At 36.5% G+C, this 22313-nt stretch overlaps 1 protein-coding gene across 1 annotated transcript in view; it reads right to left on the bottom strand.

Annotated features, from left to right (window-relative positions):
- Positions 1–22313, bottom strand: part of MALRD1 (MAM and LDL receptor class A domain containing 1) — a 567689-nt gene that overhangs the window by 508157 nt on the left and 37219 nt on the right. The window contains exons 6-10 of the mRNA XM_060121258.1: positions 12312–12413; positions 11497–11643; positions 7776–7942; positions 2593–2685; positions 1607–1814 (exon numbers count right to left, since the gene is read on the bottom strand). Coding sequence (XP_059977241.1) covers positions 1607–1814; positions 2593–2685; positions 7776–7942; positions 11497–11643; positions 12312–12413 — 717 coding nt within the window. The remainder of the gene's footprint in view (positions 1–1606; positions 1815–2592; positions 2686–7775; positions 7943–11496; positions 11644–12311; positions 12414–22313) is intronic.

Genomic DNA, 22313 nt, shown 5'->3' with positions numbered 1-22313 from the left:
AGGTTGATCTCAAGCAAGCATGACAGGTTTTCTTTGGCCAAATGAGCTTACATTATTTGGAATACTTATCAGACTAAGAAGTAACACTATCTGTTGATAAGCACAGCCATCTGTCCCTGAATTCACACAAAGGAAATGGCAGGATGGTATCAAGATATACTCTATGGGGAAAATGCCAGATAAGTAATCAATAAAACTTCAATAAAGGAGGAGAAATGGGAAAATATGTCCAAAATCAAATGCTAAAGTATCTACCAATACTCTAGGTGGAATTCAATTAAGAAAACCAATTAAAAGGAAAGGCTTCACCAGAGGAAAAAAAGGACAGAAGAAGCTAAGTTTCCATATGTAGAATTAAAAAGATAAGAAATATATTTACTTTCAGTTATTGGAATTGAGAATAATACAAACCATTAGAAAGGTGAATTTCTCCAAAAGAAATGAACCAAATTGTCTGTTAAAAAGCATTTAAATGAAGCATTAAGAGGAATGTGACACTCACATTGGAGAAAATGAATGGTCCTCATATTTTTTAATGAACAAAAAGAGAGCACCGAAAATATCCACAGAGATCATACTGGTAAGGAGATTATTTTGCTTCAATCTATGGTTAAGACCAGGTGTCTGAGGAATTAATTGAATTCCTGCTTACAAACAGGCAGAGGATTTCTCGCTTGCTTTCCCATCTTCCCTTTTCTACACCCCAGTCCACTGCTGTTAATAAAATGCTTACTTGCCCATCAGCAGAAGCATTTTCATTAAAAAGGTGACATTTATCTTACTGCCATACTTTTCTTTTGCTCAACAAAATATATCACTAAAATAAAACACTGCAGCAAAATAAATTTCAAATTTTTAATAATTAAAAAACCCTCTTGTTTGTGACATAAAAATTGGATGCATTTAGTTTTAATTCATTTCTAAAGAGACACAAGTATCTTAGTTGCTAATTACCTCATATGAGAACCATCACGTAGGTTGTAAATTACATTATATTTCCTTTCTCATACAACTAGGTTTGAATAGTCATGGAATTTCTCATCATTGCTCCTATCAAAGACTCTCCATAAACGGTCTGAAATGAAGTTGTTGGGCTTTTTTGCCTAGTCATGAATACCAACCATGGCTGACAGGATTTCTATGTCACCATGGTTGTCTGGAAGGCCATGGCAGCCCTTCTCCTCATTACCCTTTCCCCACAGCTTCCTACGTGATTGGTCAGAATGGAAAAAGCCCTACATTTAATAAAGGTTAGCAATCCATAATATATGTCTCCAAAGAGAAGAGTACAAATAGGTTCCCTCTCCCATCCATTTTCCTCTTTAATCAACACACACACACACACACACACACACAACACACAACTAATCACAACTATTCATTTGTTGAACAAATAGAGAGATTTCAAGTGTTAGCAAAAAGCACCAAAACATCATAGAGATGTAGGATAGAGACGCCCATGAGGAATAGTAGCGATGGCTTCAGAATGAGAATGTACATTCATCTTACTTCATACAAATTAAATGTACCTTGCTCAAGACAAAGACTCTTAAATCCAAGCATAGTCATGAATGTGAGCATATGAGTAAACCATTAATTTACTTACAGCAAGTCGCTGGATCCTCATCACTCCCATCAGAACAGTCCTGCTGAGAGTCACAGACCAATTCCTGGGCGATGCACTGGCCGCCGGCACAAGTGAATTCGTCCGCAGAGCAAAGCTGTCTGGATGGGGCCTGTGCACAGGCGTAGACCCAGAGCTCGTCTAGCCCAATAAAACCTTTCTGGCTCAAAATAGTCCCTTCAAAAATAATCTTCAGGGAAAAACAAAGACCAATTTGTGAGCTTACAATCTCTTCAAAAAGACCCAGAAACGAATAACAGAGATTAAAGAATTATTAAGAAAAATGCCTGTTTAAAGAGCAAGCGAATACAACTAAGAATAAAGTTCCTATTTGATCAGCTTGACCCACACACATAAGACTGATGGGCACATTAGATCCACTGAGGCCTCTGAGAAACGACCCATGATCTGACGAAAGCATCCCATTTAACCACCGACAACGTCCCTGACTGCAAACTTGTTGTTTGGTCATCTTCACAGCCCGCTTACTTTAATATTCAAGGAAAAGAATAAGTGTTAACACTACTTTTACTAGAGCTATAACTGCATTTGTTTTTTTAACTACTAAAATTAGTTATTGCAATGCATGAAGGGAAATGTCAGGCAGACAGTAAGATACACAATAGAAGAGAATATTTAAAAGAATAAATTTAGGGCTTCCCTGGTGGCACAGTGGTTGAGAGTCCGCCTGCCGATGCAGGAGCCTACGCGTCCGGAGCCTGTGCTCCGCAACGGGAGAGGCCACAACAGTGAGAGGCCCGCGTACGGCAAAAAAAAAAAAAAAAAAAAAAAAAAGATTTGACCTGAGTAGGGCTAGGTACAATGAAAAGTAATTGCTCTCCCCAGATATACAAGACTACATCCCTAATTTCAATGCTAATTTAAATTAAGCAATGGGTGATAAATTCATAACTACAAAGCTAAAAATTAAACTCATGATAAAAAATACTTGTTTTTCCCTTTTATACCTGAAATGTCTTCAGTCCTTCTGGTATTAACACATCCGCTTTCACCCATTTTCTGCGAGTTGATATGTTGTATGTCCAAAATATTTCTTCTTTCTTTATCCAAAGAAAAAGACATCACTCATTCCCAAATTCTACTCCCATAGTTATATATGTGCTCTCTTAATTATATTTCAGTAGACTTTACCCTACCTGTAGGATATTAAGTACTAAGAAATCTAAAGTATTGGTTAAAAAGCTATATAACATTTTAAAAGAAAAATGAAGAAAAGGAGAGGGGAAGGGATGAAAAGATAGAGCACAGGATTTTTAGGGCATTGAAAATACTCTTTATGATAATATAATGATGGATACATGTCATTCATTATACATTTGTCCAAACCCATAGAATGTGCAACACCAAGAGTGAACCCTAATGTAAACTAGAGACTTCAGGTGATAATGACATGTCAATGTTGATTCATCAATTGTAACATGTGTACCACTCTGGTGGAGGATGCTGATAATGGGTGAGGCTAAGCATGTGCGGGGACAGGGGGTATAAGGGAAATCTCTGTACCTTCCTCTTGATTTTGCTGTGAATCTAAAACTGCTCTATAAAAATTATTGTTTTTAAAAATAAGGAAATAAAGCATGTCTACATAGTACAGCTGCCTATTCTTTTTTTATGATGGAGAGTAAGGACAGAACAAAAATTTGAACGGAATCTTGAATAAAGTACTGCCCTTCAAAAAATAAAATTCTAAATAGCAACTAATAAACCAGCTATTTATATCTTAATCCCACTGACATTACTTCATTTTGCAATATTGCCATGATAACAGGAAAGAAAAAATGGCAGGCAAATATTTAACATGAAAGTTAAAAAATTGTTATCAGACATATTTTCTGTACAATCTCATCTTACATATTTTTTCCTATGGAAGAATTCATTCCAAGTTCCAAATAATACACTTGTTTTCTGGAGATTATACTTCTATTTGACTCTCCAGTCACTCAGTCAAAGACCTTTTCATGTCTTCTAAAGCATGCTATGTCATGCATTTGTATGGTGATCATGTTCTAGGTTGCAAAGTGTATCCAAAATTATGTTACTATATACTATGAGGTCAGATATTCGATAAAAGTCTATAATGTACTCCACAATTTTGCTTATGGTAGTGGACTTTATGATTTATGACTGTGCTTTTATGTTCTGAAATAATCCTATTTTTCCTTAGATTTAGTGAAATATATGTATAATGAACTATGGTGAAAATGCAGACAGTGGCATAAATATGTCTCAGGTTGAGCTCTGAGACTACCTCTGTGTTCTCCTTCTGAGAGATAGGAAACAGCACTGAAAGGTGACATCTAGTTGTAATTCAAATGACACATGACACTCATACTTTTTCAGACTGTCGTTAGCCTTCATTTCCTCACTTGGTTTCACTTATTTCATTCATACTTAAGATTTTCTAAAAATGAATCTATTTTTAACTTAGTCCTTTGCCCTCTGTTATCTACTCCAATTTCCAAGTCTTAAGTATTTCAGAAGATAGTCGAAACCAATTAAAATATACTTCATTCCATTACTTATTCATATCAATGGTTAAGACTTCCACAAGACAATGAAACATACATGGGGGACACATTTTCAGCTGACAGCTTCCAGGTCACAACACAATGAAGTGAAGTTAAAAAAAGTTGATAAATACAGCAAATTTTTCTTTCAATAATTTCTAATGCAACGTCAATTATTTAGCATCGAGACACGACATTCTCCACAGATGCTGTTAGTGACACTACTTGGCAAGCTACATTCACCATGTCCCCTCACTTTAATTTTATGAGGATAATTTACAGCTATTGTGCTCTTTCTTCACAGTGCCTGATTCCCCCGTTCTACTTGAAGAAGAATGCATTTACATTTTTTTCAGAAAGCTGAGCAGAGTTCTTTCTAAACTTAAATGGTTTCTTACACAAGAAGTTAATGGTATATTGTGTATGAAATCCAGATTTTTTTACATTTTCCTATCTGACAACACAAGCAATGAAAAGGAAAAAGGATTTACCTCAACTAAATGAAATCAGCTTTTATTTTATTTTTGTCCTTACTCTCAGACTCTTATCTAGTTACTTTCAACAGGTGTCAATGTAAAAAAGAAACCCTCAGTTCTGAAAAGCCTTTCAAGGGATGTTCTAATTTTCTATTATCCTAAAATCAATCAAAATTATTTAAATGTCTTTATTCCCCTAGACCAGGATCAATAATGCCGTTTTATCTTTCAAGAAAAATATTTATCGCTAGATCTCTTAGAGATCAGCTTATCCTTCCCCCTTTCAATGAAAAAAAATCAAGGTATCAAATTCAAGGTTATTTTTTTTAACTACTTTTGATTGCATGTGGTGATAGGACCATGTACTGTGGCAAAAACCTTCCTTCAAGGAGAGCTCATTATAGCTTTAAACTCTGTATCATACAAGAAAAGATATTTTCTAAGGCATTTTCTTTCCTGTCCCAACTATGTGTTCCTATTTATTTGCCAGTGGGAATTTTAAAATATGTAAAAGGCACCACAAGCTGGACACCCCCACTATCCTTGGCTCACTGACATGGCAGCTGTCCTCAGGATAAAAGATAGGCCATTGCTATGATTATTTTCTTATAGATGATGGACAGAGACTTAATCCTAAGAATAGTTCGATGGTACAAACTAGAACTGCTACACACTGAAGCTGACTTGAAAAGTTTCAACTTTTGAGTTAACTTGTCTTTCACCTATTTTCTATTTCTCAAGTTCTGAAGTACTCTGAAAATAAAGAAAATTACCCTCAGCATTCTCACTAGATATTTCTTGGTTCATCAGCACATTTCATTCTAAGGGTTATTTTCGTTATTCTATTCATGGAATATGTAAATGATCATTTTCATCAAGAGCTAATTTTTTAAATGATAGGCTTGAAGTCCTTTTAACTTTGTATAAAACATCAACTTGTAATTTAAATGTGCTTTGATGCAGTTTGCATTGGTGACCAACGTTTTACGTGTATAGAGCACAGCAAACAGTGTCAGAAAAGACTGGACACTGCCTTGCAGAATTCTGGGTAAACTAATGGATCAAACATCAGTCAACACTCTCTAAGATGTACCCCCACCTATTGGTTCTGATTAGCACACTAGGTCAGTTCTCCATAATTAACTTCTTCTTTTCCTATAATGTGGGAGATGGAATCTTGGTAAGTCTATTCTTATTGTATGAGGTGGTATCTGAAGCCAATTTGTTTGCACTTTTTTCTTGTGCAACCCCAGAGCCAGCAGAGGAATGATATTGCTCACTTTCAATAATTCAAAACTCCATATCCACATACTGAAACTTAAAATCCATCACTGATGTTCAGGGTAGATTAAAATAATCCTTAGTATTAGAAGATAGATAACAAGTTTCTACTCAAACTTAGGACAGTGACTCATTCAAAATCTAATGACTATTGATTACCCACCATGTGAAAAACACTATTGTAGGACCGTATATTTTTAAAGCATCTTTAAGTATAATATAAGCTCAACAAAATTATTCCAGACTTTTTTTTTATGCCTTTGTGAAGAAGGATTTGGAAATTACAGAAAATTTCAAATTGCATGAAAGCTCAATGGGCTTGGTTTACATGGCACAGGTGTTAATAACTAAAAGGTGCTTAAAGCTTGAATGGTATAATGTATACAGTTAAAGTTTAACCTCTTTTTTTTTGTAAAATTTCTCCCAATTATCTGGAAAGTTTGGAGTATTACACAAAGGGCAGGGAGAGGTTTCTGTCTCTCCACCCACCCCACACCATGTCAAATTGAATGAAATATATCAAATAGATTCTAGGGCAGTGGACTGCCAAATATTGCTACAAAAAAAATGTTACAAAATATAGTTACAAAATGCTACAAATTGTGTCTCATCCGGGTAACAAAGGACAATGTATTAGGCCATCTGATGAGAGTAGTCATACAACTTCATGCTTTAGAAGTCTGGAAAAGAGAAGTAGAAGAAAAAAGACTGGATATGATGAAAACAACACAAAAGGAAAAGGGAGAGGTGATATGATAGAACTCAGAAGAAAAGGGGAATGCCTCTTGAATGTTCGAGTATCTTGGTAATAAGCAGTCTGATACTTGAGGATTAATTATGAAGTCACTGCAAACTTCAGAAAAGAACAGAAGAAAATGCTGTTGACAGATGGTTAGTGGCACTTGTTAAGTACAGATGACAAACTTTTGTTGAATAATCAATCTGGCTGACGTCATGCAGAAGTTTCAACTGGATTTATCCAAAGTATTCCTGAGCCCAAGGAAACTACTTGCTTGGATATTTTTACTGTCTTTCTTTTCCAATGTCAGAATTCCTGCAATTATTGTCAAATGTTTCCCATTTGTAGAATAACTGCTGTTTACCCCTATGATTTTTTTCCTCCTACCTATAAATAAATTCTTCTTCACAATAGAAGTTCTTAAAGTGTCTCAAGTGTTTTCCCAATTGTAGAGAATTGTTTTCAGTTAGTTAGGTTAAAAAAAAAAAAAAGGGATTTGTTTATTCACTAGCATTACCACTACAACTTTCACTCTGCCCAGCACACCATTTTTTTTAAATTTATATGACTCATTTGGCTGTATTTAATCAGCAATTACCAATCTTTTAAAACTGTATCTACTGTACCAGAACAAGTAATTTGCTTCCATCATATTTACAGCTTTAATTATACAGAGATCAAAAATCCAGAACAGATCACATCAGAGCTTCAGTATAGAGTTAATAATACAGAATCCCAAATATATTATTACACCATAGTGTTTAATATATTTTCATGAATTTTACCAATTTTATGAAATATTTTGCAAACTACCACAGTGTACATGACAGTATCTCCTAAACCAGCTTCTTAATACTTCTTTTTAAACGTATACCAATTAAACAACATTTGTGTTATTGTATAGCACAGGGAACTACATTCAATATCCTGCAATAAACCATAATGGAAAAGAAAAAAACAAATTACCCCTCAGAAGCAAAAAAAAAAAAAAAAAAAATTAAAGGTATCCCAAATAAAGTCAAGATAAGGAATAGCCTTCATGCAACTGAGAAATGGAAACAAAAGTTGTCAAGAATAGAAATTTCATTTATTCAATGAATTTGAAATTAATGCAAGTTTCTTCTCACCTTTTTATTATACAGTCCTACTCTCAGAACACTGTTTTCCATAGAGTAATAGAATTGAAGATGACAGCTCTTGCCCAAGCAGTGACACACAGAGCTATTTAGATAAGCCCTGCTGCCTAAATGGTTAAGAGAAGAAGCATGCTTAGCCCCTACCCATATATAGTAACCTGAAAAATAAAGGGGAAAAAACGCAACTTAGAAAAAATTAGCTGCTTTCTGTTTGAACAAAATTATTGTATTACTTTTCCAAATCAAGCTCGAAACACAAATATTTTATTTAAAAGAATACGATGTTTTTAAAAGATTGCATCAACTACAAATTACAGATTTTCGTTTCCATATTTGATTTCTAAAATGCATTGTAATCTCCTCCTAATTCCTAAAATCAGAGTTTGACAATATCTTCAATATGAAAATTCAATATTCTTATAAAAAGAAATCTACTGATATAAAAATCTCTGTGCCACCAAATGATCATTCTTTTGAAAATAACAACGCAATCTTTCTTTAATCAAAAATTCCTCATCTTTCTTCCCAAAATTATTTTCCTTTTTGATTATTTCTTCTATTCTTCACAGAAAAACTTTTATCATTTAAGGGAATATAATTTAAACTGCCCGCTTTCTTACCAAACTACATGGAAGCATCATATACTTACAGTCCTACTAAACTACACACATGGATTGTATAGTACATAAAAATACTGTCAATCAATTTTTTCCATCTGATTCTTAAAACCAATTTGGATTGCTTTTGAACTCAATAATATATACAATACAGAGATACAAAGATATTTCTATGTTTTTTAACTTCAATTTTCAAAGATAAAGTCTTTCAAATGTTTTATTTCTTTGTAAGAGAGCAAATATTCCTGCAACATCTAAAAACTTTGAACTTAAATTCAGTGAAATTTATTTACTAGACATGTTAGCCTTTAATCAAACTAGTATATAATAAGTTAATACTTTTCCTCTGACCTATACGTAAGGAAATGATAAAATAAAAACACATTTTTACAAAAGCAGAGACAGACTAAACAAGATAAAACATCTCAAAAGATAAGGAAAAAATAGATATGCCAAGTGATGAGCAGGGCTGAAACCACAGAACTCTTGGATGTTGGGACCAGAAGCAGGCTGTAGTAGCTAGAATTTTGACTAATTTAAATGTTGCAAAATCCTGGATGAACAGAGTCAAATTCTCTCTATGAGGTCAAAGATTAGGTCTGGAAATCATTCTCGTAAACTGAGGTGGGAAAGATACTTACCCTCACTGTTGTGGGCTATGGCTAAGTGACAGTACGCGCAAAACTCCAAGCATTACCATCAAGTATGAAACCCTAAACCAGGATTGTTACTCAGATAAGGTTCTGGGTTGCTGAGTAATACCACAATAAAATTGCTGAACAAGGAGGTAGGAACAAAGTAGAAGAGCAGGAAAGAGTAAAGTGGCTTTAGAAAGAGAATAAATCTAATTGAAAAAAAGCCTGCACAATTTCCAGTTTCTGGACCACCATGTAAGAAGCTTGGAAGTTGTTATTCCTGTCCACTTAGCAAGAAAATATATGAACAAACTGAAAATCAACAACTCTTCTTAGACCCCTAGGAAAACTGAGGTCATGGTACAAACCATTGTGCAAGAATTGGTGAGGTAAGCAGATACAGAAAATCCCAACTTTCAAGAGCAGAATCCCAAAATTGTATGGGAAAGTACAGGGGTGGAAAAAACTAGATTGTGATTGATGAACTGCTGGAGGCTCAGTGTGAAAACATTTGCGAGTTAAAAACTCCAGGCAGTCCCACCTTAGGGAGGACCCCACTCTTTTGTGAGTTTTACCTTCAGGAGCCCTACCAGGTTCTCACAGTAAGAATCAGAGAAAAATCCTCTTGTGCCTACAGCTGGGGGAGAGGAAAAGTAGTCATTTTGAAATATACCTGGACTCTCCTGTTATTCTTAATAAGGCTTTCACTCAAGAGAAGCTTTACAACCAGCTAACCGACTGGAGATCCTAACTGGGAGAAGTGAGATATCAAATCCAGCAGGTTCTAACCTTCCACACGACAGGAGCAGGATACCCAGATCTAGCCCTCACTGGATCAAAGACTGAGATCCATTCATAGGACTATAGGATGCTTCCCTTCCCCTCACAACTTATCACCACATCAAAAGTGGTCCTGTATGATAACAAGGAAATATTACCAAAAGAACTGCGGGTCTCAGACCTTATTTCAGAAGATATCTTTAGAGAAACCCGAAGACAACAGTGGGACCAGAACAAGAACACTACATGAAATTTTAGTCTCAGACATTAACGGCTACAGCCAACAGTAAACGGAGCCTAAACTCTAGCTGGATAAACATAAAAGCTCACATCAAATACCTATCTACCTTAATTCCTTTTATGCAGTACATTATGTCTGGCTTTCACACACACAAAAATTACAAGGCATACGAAAAGGCAAAAAAATATATAGTGTGAAGAGAAAGAAGAGACATCAGAACCAGAACCAGACCCAGACCTGGCAAGGATGCTGGAATTATCAGACTGGGATAAATAAGTTAAGAGTTCCACTGGAAAAAGTAGAAAACATGCAAAAAAGATAATGTAGGCAGAGAGTTGGAAATTCTAGGGAAGAATCAAAAAATGCTAGGGGTAAAAAACAGTATAACAGAAATGAAAAATGCCTTCAAAGGGCTCATTAGCAGACTTGACTCAGCTGAGGAATGAATCTCTGAGCTTAAGGATATGTCAATAGAAACTTCCAAAACTGAAAAGCAAACAGGAAAAAAAAAAAATAATAATAACAGTGAAGAAAGGAATGATTCTATCTAAGAACTCTGGGAAAACTACAAAAGGTGCAACATACGCGTAATGGAAATATGAGAAGAAGAAAGACAGAAAGGAAGAGAATCAATATTTGAAGTAACAGTGACTGAGAATTTTCATCCAAATTAATGTCAGACAAACCAGAGATCCTGGAAGCTCAGGAAACACCAAGCAGGATAAATATCCAAGAAACTACACCTAAGCACATTACTATATTCAAAACTGCAATCAAAGACAAGCGAAAACCTTGAAATATTCCAGGAAGAAAAAAATCTTACCTATAGAGGAACACAGATAAGAATTGGATCAGACTTCTCTTCCGAACCATGTAAGCAAGAAGAGAGTGGAGTAAAATATTTAAAATATTAAAAGAAGAAAAAAACTCAACCTAGAATTCTATGTCCAGCAAAAATTATCCTTCAAAAATGAAATACAAATAAAGACTTTCTCAGACAAATAAAAATTGAGGGATTTTGTGGCCAGTAGACTTGCAAGTAATGCTAAAAGGCATTCTTCAGTGAGAAGGAAAATGATACAGGTCAGAAACTCAGATCTACATAAAGAAAGGAATAGTATCAGAGAAGGAATAAATGAAAGTAAAATGAAACATTTTATTTTCAACTTGCTTAGTTAATGAAAAAAATAAGTTTGTTCAAAACAGTAATAGTCCTAATGTATTTGATAATGAAATGAAATGAATGACAGCAATAATACGAGGGAAAGGAGGGAAGACTTAGGAGTATTTATTATAATGGGCTTGCACTACCCATGAGGAAGTACAGAGTTATTTGAACGTAGACTTGGATTAGTTGTAAATGTATTTCACAAACTCTAGAGAAACCACTAAAAACAGTTAAAAAGGAAGCATAATCCATATGACTTTTTATTTGCTACCTTCATCATCACTGCTTTGATGCTGCTGAGGTGGAGATTCTAACACAGAAATTTCTCTTGCTTTTGTGCGCATCCAGGAAGTTTGCCCAGCAGATGTTTCTGACACCCAGTCACACATGTCAAAATCAAATCCACAGGCCTGACACACTAAAGAGAGGAGAAAAAGATGTCAGTGGACTATCACAGTCTACTAGAGTGGCTGCTTAACAATGGTTATAGTTGCAATCAAGGCTTAAACACACACACACACACACACACACACACACACACATTCATATCTGGAAATTCTGATTCAGTAAGTCTTAGAGTGCCCTCTACTTTTTAAAAGTTCTTCATTTGATCCAGATGGGCATCCTCCGAATGAGAACCACTGCCGCCAAAAAAAAAAAAAAAATGAAGAGATTTCTTTTTCTGGTACCACTGCTTCCACTGTGGTTTTTTAAATGGCATAATATCTGACCTTACCTACTTTATGGAATTCAGTTAACTTAAATAATTTACTATTCACAATCACGTTGAAATTTTAAAGAAACATGGTATATAATTCCAAGATCTTTAATGTAATTGTTTTACAAAACAACATTATCTTAAATTGACATATTTACTGTCTTTCACTTTTTGAATAAACAACAGACTTGCAGTAACACTTCAGCTAAAACCCCAATGATACTCCTGCTAAAACTAAGACATAGATGGCAACAGAGTTTGTCAAGTGAGTATCCCTACTAGTGGTCTGATATTCCTGTTAGACTTCTGAGTCTCATGGATGGCCTACACACTGACAAGGCAGGCAGACATCTCATCTTAACACTTACACCTCAATCCTTCATCTGTAGAATCAACTCTGCAGAGACTTATATCTGGATGGCATTGTTCCATCTTGGTATTCGATGTTTCTTGACATGGTAAAATTTCATCTGTAAGATTGGCAAGAAGTGAGATGCAGGTACCTGTCACTAGAAAGGATCATGTATTTCTTAAAATGTTAATATTTGTTCTACAGAGCATGCTCAACCCAACTCCTCTCTATGGCAGCATCATGCCTTAGGGAGATTCATTACACAGACAAAGAGAGATCGATTCAGAGAGAGGAGAGAGAGAGAAAAAAACAACCATGCCAGTGCTTCTGGATTTTAATCAGATCTCTGTAAAACTCTTAGAGGAAAACATAGGCGGAACACTCTGACATAAATCGCGGCAATATATTTTTGGATCCATCTCTTAAAGGAAATAAAAGCAAAAATAAACAAATGGGATCTAATTAAACTTAAAAGTTTTTGCAAAGCAAAGGAAACGGACAAAATGAAAAGAAAACCTACTGAATGGGAAAAAATATTTGCAAATGATGACTGATAAAGGGTTAATATCCAAAATATATAAAAAGCTCATACAACTCAACATCAAAAAAACAAACAACCTGATTAAAAAAATGGACAGAAGAACTGGATAGACATTTTTTTTAAAGAAGAAATGCAGATGGCCAACAGGCACATGAAAAAATGCTCAACATCACGAATTATCAGGGAAATGCAAATCAAAACTGCAATGAGACATCATCTTATACAGTCAGAATGGCTATCATCAGAAAGAACACGAATACCAAATGTTGGCGAGGATGTGGAGAAAAGGGAACCCTCCTGAAGTGTTGGTGGGAATGTAAATGGGTACAGCCACTATGGAGAACAGTATGGAGGTTTCTCACCTTCCTAAATATCTGAGCTTTGAATCTTTTGACATCTTGTTACAGTCATCTACAGACACTGGTGCCCTACCCCTCAATCCCTGATTACTTTACCCGTTGGCTCAATGTCACTCTCTGTCACTTCAATGTTCACATTCATCTTGCCCTTCAATTTCTCTATTTTTCTTACTGATGCTCATGAAGGAGAACTGCTGATGTAAAACCACTTCTGCCACCACTCGGCTGAATAGGATCGTAACTAATGGTGATAACACTTCCTCTATCTTAATTATGAGGGGCCCACTCCCCAACCATCACCCCTATCTTTCCACTCACTCCCTCTAGTATCTCTACTGTAAAATAATTTTTGACAGCATCAGGACCTACAAAGCTAATGGTCCTCCAGTTTTGCAATTCCTTTCATCCTCTCTCATGTCCTCATTTCTTTTCTTACTGGTGTTAGAAAATAGTCATCTGCTGGCTCTTCTCATGCTTCCACAAACTCAGGACAAAAACCCTGACAAGTACAATCCTTCATGTAGTGTAAGTGCCTGACAATTAGCTTTCTTGATTGTAACGTAAGTGCCTGACATCAACCTTTTGATTGCTGAGGCATCCATTTCAAAGACATCCATCTCTAATAAACACATTGCCCCCTACACACTGGATAAAGAGCCAGTGAGTCCCACCCATGAAGTTCCCCTTTTCAAAAGCCCTTGGTGACCTAGATAACTGAGCACTCGAGTGACCCAGCTTTTCCCTTACTACACTTTAATTCCCACTTGTATGTTTTAAATTCAACAATAAAAAGTAAAACCGGGAAACCCTAGGCACCCCACCCTCGACCCCAACAAAGGCAGAACCCTAGGTTTACTCTCTCTCCCCACAACCTCGCTGTATGGCCCCTGGATGTGCTGGGTACCCTCCAGGACCTGTAAGAAGCAAACCTTGTTTTTCCAAAGTTACCTGATGGTTGTTGCAGGGGTGTGTCTCGTAATCATAAGAACCGCAAGGGCTGGACTAGCCACAACATCACAACACTGCCTCTGGTCTGGGAAATGTCTGTGGGGACTCACGACATGTAATCTGGGCCCAGGTGAGCGCCTGAGATTCCTGGCAGATAGCATCACTGTGAATAGGCTGAGACCCACGCGATGCGCTCCACCTGCATCCGTGCAGATGAACGGGAGTGATGGGTCGACACCAAGCTGACTGAAACGACTTCATATCCCTGACTACTCACTTCATTGCACTGGGGCCATCCCGCTACATCTTCCTAATTCTTTCCTTTTCTTCCATTTCTAGACAACTGTTCAAAACCCTCTACCCACTCCTTAAATCTCCAACTCCTCCTCCCCCTGAGCTAATCATCTTGCTTTATGTTTCATTGGGAAAATGAGAGAAACCAGAAGAAAACCTCACAAGCCCCACCACCTGCACCGCCACCCACATGCCTTTCCTCTTCTTAACTCTGATCAACCAGTCCTTCTCTTCTCTAGGTCCACTCCTTTCATTTACCCCGGAAATGCATCTCCTCTCCCCTATTCTGCAATCATTCCAGCAATTTCCTCCCCTCTTTTACATCCCACATGCTTTCTTTCCCTTCAGTATACAAGAGGCCACAATTTCACCCATCTTAAGAAAATTAAACCTCCAACTCCCTCCAACTAACTTCTCCAAGTTCTGCCTATTCTCACTGATTCCAACACCACTTCTTCTCCCCCCATTCTCTCTTGCATCTGTTTCAATGAGGGTTTTTTTTTCAATTTTTTAAAAATGAAGTTAAAATTCATATAACCTAAAATTCACCACTTTAACCATTTAAAAGTACACAATTTGGTGGCTTTTATACATTCTCAGTGTCATACAATTATCACCGTTATCTAATTCCAAAACATTTCCATCACTCCAAAATAAAACCCTGTATCCGTGAGCAATCACTCCCATTCTCTCCCCCTCCTCAGCCTCTGGCAACCTCTGATCTGCTTTCTGATGACTTTGCCTATTCCGCACATTTTATAAAATTGATTCACACATTATATAGCTTCTTGTGTTTGACTTTTTTTTTTTTTTGCGGTATGCGGGCCTCTCACTGTTGCGGCCTCTCCCGTTGCGGAGCACAGGCTCCGGACGCGCAGGCCCAGCGGCCATGGCTCATGGGCCCAGCCACTCTGCGGCATGTGGGAACTTCCCGGACCGGGGCACAAACCCGTGTCCCCTGCATTGGCAGGCGGACTCTCAACCACTGCGCCACCAGGGAAGCCCTTGTGTTTGACTTTTTACTTCTCAGATGTTGTCAAGGTTTATTCATGTTGGTGTAACATATATCAGAACTCTATTCCTTTTTTTTTTTTAACCCTTACCACTGCACTGAAACTACATATATCAAAGTTGACCTCTCCATTGTTAACCTACAATAATATTTAATTTTTCCTTCCCAACATACCTGACATATCAGTAATATTGATATAGTTGATCACTCCCTTTTACTTGAAATGTTTTCTTCACTGGATCCTGGTACATAATTTTCTCCTGGTTTTCGTCTTAAATGACTAGCGTTTATTCTCGTCTCCTTGGCCGGTTTTCCCTCATCTCGTCGATGTTACACAAGGTGACATTAGCCTTGGATCTCGTCTCTTCTCACAATCTTGTTAATATCACCTAGCCTCCTGCCTTTAAAACATTTCCAATGCCAATAACTCATAAAACTATAACTTAGGTCCAGACCTTTGACTGGACTCTGATATATCCTGTTCCCGACCTGGCCACTTCCCTTGGATAACCAACATGCATCTCAAAAGAAATATGTCTGGAACTAGGCATATTTTCTGATTTTCTCGGCCCAAACTTTCTCCTCCCACATTTTTCTCGTCTCAGTCCATGACAACTCCATCCTTCTAGTTCAGGTAAAAAGAGTAGAGTCATGTATGATACGTCTCTTACTTTCATCAGACATGCCATCCATCAGCAAATCTTTGCTTGATCTATAAAACACATCCGGAATCTCACTACAGTGAGGTACTCACTACTACTACCAATTCTCAGTTAAGGGAACATCATTCTTTCTGGATTATAGTTAAAACTTCTTATTTTGCCTCCTTGTCGCTGCCCTTGCCCCATTATTATCTTTCAATATCCTCAAACTAAAACAAAATTAAACTACACATCTGGGAAATCCACATTTATTCGGTAATTAAATATCACACGTTTAAATAAAACTTTGAGATAACCAAGTATTTTGTTTGATCTGAATGAAAATATAACTTACTAAAATTTGTGTCATAGAGCTAAAACAGTACTTAGAAGGAAATTAGTAATTATAAAAGTTTTCATTAGGAATGAAAAATGATTGACCTCAAATCCTATAATTTAACTATCCATTTACAGAAAGAAGGACAAGAAGAACATATTAAAGCTAAATCAAGCAGCAGGTCAGATCATGTCTCCTCTGCTCAAAATCATCACACGGGCTTCTATCCTACACGAAATGCATGCAAAAGTCCTTTCCATGATCCTCCTCTTACAAACCAGGCTTACGCTTGCTTCAGAACCTTCGCCTTGACACGTGGCTTCCTTCCAATATACACATGGCTTGATCTCTCAACTTTTTTTTTTTTTTTTTGCTCAGAAAATATGTTCTTCACGTGACCATGCCTGACCACTCTATTTAAAACTTATCTCCCCCTTGCCTGTGGCACCCTTATCTCAGTTTTCTGGTTTATTGTACCCATAGCACATAACACCACTTGACATAAAGTACATTTTTCTATTTACTTGCTTAGCTTCTTTCTCTTTATGACTAAAATATAAATTCCATAAACTCAGGGATTACCATTTGTTTTTTCACTGCCTCTCCCTCATGTCTAGAAAAATTCTTGACATAACATAGATGTTCAATATATACTTGTTGAATGAATGAATGAATAAGTGACCTAAGACCAATTCAATGAAATCTTTTACAACAGCACAGACTCTATATAAATTGTTCACATCTGTATTGGAAATAAAATTGAAGCGATTGGTTGTGAAAATGATTTACGAATAACATCCATAATCTGGTTTCTCATAATGGAAGCTAACAAATGATGAATATGCAAAGCTTCCTGAACATAAGATCCACTGAAAATAAAACTGCATATGCAATTAAGGGAGTGTGGGCAATAAATGAAACTAAGATTGCACAATAACAATTACCATGAAACAATTAAAACTGTAATTTTTGTAGATTTGTATAATAGCTACAAATCTTCAGCCCCTGGAGCTGCATAATTAAATGTTTGCCATTGTTCAATTAAATGTTGTATATTATCTTTAATTTTTCACTATTTATACAATAACCGCAAAAGTACTGTAAATAAAAATAGCAAAATAGTCAATTATAAACTGCATGGAATTTAAAATTCAGCTTGTATCAGTTGCTATTAAATATCTTCCACCAATATCAACCACTTCTACTACCTTTAGTCCCCCAAATTGGAATTTGCAAACACAAAAACAATGATATGATGGGGGTTAATAAGTTGTCAATCAACTAATCTCCTGGACAGCTTTTTATTTTAGTGCATTCTATTTCAGAGCTCAAAGCTATTTAAAGATGTCATTTAGCTATTTAAATAGCTCAAAGCTATTTAATATATTCATATTCATTTTCTCTCCCTCCCCACACCCTCTTTCATTTTTATATTGCACCACAATCCAGCAGTAGAAAATTACGTTTGGCATTTTAAAATTCTCCATCAATGATGTACAATCAGCAGGATGAAGCTTTGCCAACAATTTCAAAGTCTCTATACCAATGAAGACACATGTGTAGAGCCTGCCATCCTTCAAGTCTTATCTTGTACGAACAGGTTATGTGAAATTGGCCACATAACTCAGATGGAAGAGAATGAAGTCCAAGCCTCAAGGCCATTGCAGCAAAAGTTATAACTGACATCCACTTTTGACTCCAGGGGCTTTTGACAATTTCTTTATCAGTTTTCTTAAAACATCAATGAATTTCAGTGAATAGTCATTAGATCTTAAAAGGTAGCTAGAAGTTAATAAGATAAAAAAGGTAACTAGTTAAATAATGCTTATTTAACTGGGTAATATATAAGCATTATTCAGGTTCTCATTAAGGAATAATTTGTGTATTTGGAATGTTTTAAAATGAGATTAAGGCAAAGTCCTGGCAAACCAACCTAAAAATATTCACAGAATATTCATGATATTTGATTATGAGCCCTAACATGCAATCTTTATAAAAATATACAGTAATTTGCTCAAGAAGCAATGTTATTTAAGAATCAGTGATTAAGCACATTCTTATTTAGTCACAGTCACAAACCTGGGTCTTTTTAGACTTTGATAAAGTCTAAACAGGTCTTCTTTCAATAAATGTACAGTGAATACTTGTATCTTGGGAAGGGCAGTAATTAGAAAGATACTGTTTGAAAGTGTGGGAATACTCTAAAAGATTTCTTTAATATTATAAAAAGAATTTAGTTTTATTTTTCATCTTGAAAATATTCAGAAACCACGAAAATACCTGTATCTAGCGCTTTTATAAAGAGAGCTGTATTTCTATAGAAAAGAGTAAGTAGAGAGAATCAGTTATGTTTCTTCCCTAAAGATAATACTACACTTAATAATCTATATGGTGGATTACTCATCATCAGAATTTTTCCAATTGTAAACTATTTCCAATTGTAAACTATTTCTTTTTTAAAAATTATATACAGTAAAATTGTACTTTTGGGTATTTATTTCCATGACATTCGACAAACATAGAGCCATGATCTGCAAATCCATCAATATTTCATTTATTCAGTCAGGGTTGTCCCTAGTTGTTTAGTACCTTGCTCTTATGGGCTGAACTGTACCCGCCACTCCCAATTCATATGTTGAAGTCCAAACCCTCAGCACCTCAGAATGTGACCATATTTGGAGGTATACAGAGGTAATTAAGGTAAAATGAGGTCATATTGGTGGGTTCTAATCCAATATGATTGGTGTCCTTATAAGAAGAGGCATTTAGGACATCGACACACACAGAGAGAAGACTGTGAAGATCCAGAGAGAAGACAGTCATCCACAGGCAAGGAAGAAGACTCCAAAGAAAGCAAACTTGGTGACACCTTGACCTTGGACTTGCAGCCTCCAGAATCACGAGAAAATGAATTTCTGTTGCTTACCCAGCCTGTGGTATGTTTTTATGGTGGTCTTAGAAAACATGCACTGACCCTGGGGTGATTAGGGCAGGTACATAGTGACCCAGAGTGTGAAAGCCTAAAGTGGCTGGGGTGGGTGCTCTGGATTGGTCGGTTTGCATTTGAAACATACACTGTAAGGTGAGCTGTTTTACCGTCTCTAGGAATTGGCTCACCCTGACCCCTCCAGGGTCAGCAAGACCCCAGACATCAAAGCATCAGAACATAGAAAATAAAAACACAGTAATAGAATTGCTCCCTACTCTCAAAACAAAACAAAAAAAAATTAGAACAAATTTTTGAAAGCACACTGGTTTGAAGAAATAAGAAAATAAAGAAGTCTTGTCAGAAAACCTATGTATCTTAGAACCATTTTTATAACCACAATAACCCCCAAAAGACATATTACAGCATTCACTTCCAAGCAGTATTCATTTCCAAGTACTATATTTCGGCTATAAAATGACAAAAACACTATGTTTCTACTAAAATATGGCAAATGCTTGGCCCAGATTAATTCATCCTAGATAAAAAATCACATTATATAGTTTGAAGACATATCTTTATTTTTGATACTAAAACAAAAACCTAAAAATAATATAATATTTCTTAGCATAAGCGTAAGTACTGCTTTAAACATATTCCCATGATATTTTATTTAAACCTGATTTTTATAGAATGGTGCTGTAGCTTAAAAGAAAGAAGAAGAATTCACACAAAATCCCAAATACTTGATGTTTAGATAATTGCACATATTCTTTATTCAATCAATTATTTATTAAGTACTTGCTCTGCACTCGGGATCCACAAATGAGTAAGACACTACTAACTTTGCCCTCAAGAAACTCAGCATTTAGTTGTAGAGATAAATTAATACACTGTGTGTGTGTGTGTGTGTGTGTGTGTGTGTGTGTGTGTGTGTGTGTGTGTGTGTGTGTGTGTGTGTGTGTACAGGGAGTGGGAGTGGGGGAGGGATTTTCTGTAAGAGGCTTCTCAGAAAAGAGACATTGACTCAGTCTGGAAGGATATCTAGTAGCAGAACAGGCCAAAAATTTTTTTCATGAAATAAGAAGAGGGAGCAAGGTTTGAAAAGATACCCAAGAATGAGATAACACTGTGTTGCTGGATTCACAGGTAGTTCTTTTTGGCCAGAATATGGGAATTCTTGGGGAAATTAAGAAGGAAGAAGTTGGGCTGGTGCCTAAGAGCAGGATCCTGGTGAGCTTACGTCATGACAAAAAATTTCAATTCCATTCTGAAGGCAATGAGACTTACTGATGGATTTAAACAAAATAGAGATTGGTCACATTTGGATGTTAGAAAGTACAATCTGGTGGATAGCAGGGAGTAGTGAACAGGGGAGTGAAATAGACTGAAACCGGAATTTTTAACAATCCAAGAGAAAAAAAATGGGGCAAACAAAATCAGAGTTGGATAAATAATAATGAATAAATAAGTGGAGACAATTTGAGAAATATAAGGACATTCCCTCAATAACGTTTTTAACCAAATTAATGTGGAGATGAGAAAAGGAAAGAAGGATTTAAGGACAACTCCTTGGCTCCTGAGTGAGACCAAACAGATGCCAACAACTAAAACAGGGAACGCAGGAGAAGGAACAGAATTTGAAAGAAGATTGGGATTTAATTCTAAACACACTGATGTTGAATTTCTGTAGCAAATATATTTGCGCCCTCGACTTATAAACCTGTTCCCCTTGCCTGCCTTTATTACAGAGGCCAAATCTAAATCTTCAGTTTTCTTAGTCTCCCTAGCAACTAAGGTTGTCTGCCTGAAAATCACCTAGCCGATGAATGACGTGTCCGAAACTACGTCACTTCCCGTTCCTTCCTTCTTCCTGCCCTGAATGTGAGAGGTTATTCTATGAGCATAAGATGACAAGCATGAGGGAAATACAAAGGAAGTCTGTTAGTCCTTGAATTTAGCAGTATCAGAGTTGAAGAACCTATGCCATGACTGTTTATATCCTCTATTAAGTCATCTAAGCAATCTTTTCTGCTTTCTTGCTTCCAAATGCATACCTAACCCTATTGTCCATTGGAGTAGGATTTTCTGATGGAAATGTCCAGAAGATGTTAGGTTGTATCTGCCTGCTTCCCCTACCTGGACTGTCACCACCAGGACCGCATGAGACTGAAACCACAGACTCTAGTCATCCAGAACCCTGCTCCAGGGCAGTCACGGCCAAGTGCAATAATCAACACGAGACTAGGTCTTGTGGATCCCAAAAGGTTAGTTCTGTTCTTAAACCTAGGATTGGCTGACTTCACAAAAATTTCCTGAGAACATGACTTTAAATGTAGGCTCCATCCTCAGTGATTCCCATCTATCAGGTCTGGAGTGAATCCCAGAATCTATCGCTCTTCTATGTGATTCTGATGGTTAACTAGGTGCAGTCTATCCTGAGAGTGCCTGAACTTGACTGCAGAGTCTCATTTGAAAATTCAATGCTACTTAACTTTACCACCTCTCACATTCTCACCATTTACAGAACAGAAGTCCATCCAAGTGCCAGTCCTATCCCATGATGCTTTATCCTTTTTCTCCATTATTCATCCTCACGCTGCTGTGTTTTCCTCCTTCTATTTGAAAAACAAAAAAACAAAACCCCTGCACTCTCACCTTCAAGGAGTCAAAGTACACTCTGTGACCTTACCTGAGTCCTGGCTTTCCCCAAAAAGAGACCACTTCCTTTGTAGCTTTCCCAAGGGGAGACCTCCTTTTCCAACGCCCCATAAAACAAAAGGCCTAAAATTAAAATTGTCATCCTTCTAAATCCCCAATGTTGCTTCTATACAATGATTCATTCTTCCATGTTGTAAACACATCTTGGCCCATGACATCCAACTTATAGCCCTGTGTCATCCATGCAGGAGATCTGATGTCCATATTCACTAAAGACTTCAGTCTTGGATTTCAAAGTC

Source organism: Lagenorhynchus albirostris, chromosome 1 (genome assembly GCF_949774975.1).
Source record: "Lagenorhynchus albirostris chromosome 1, mLagAlb1.1, whole genome shotgun sequence".
Lineage (NCBI taxonomy): Eukaryota > Metazoa > Chordata > Mammalia > Artiodactyla > Delphinidae > Lagenorhynchus > Lagenorhynchus albirostris.
The sequence above is the reverse complement of the archived record's forward strand: the minus strand, read 5'-3'. Positions and strand labels throughout refer to the sequence as shown.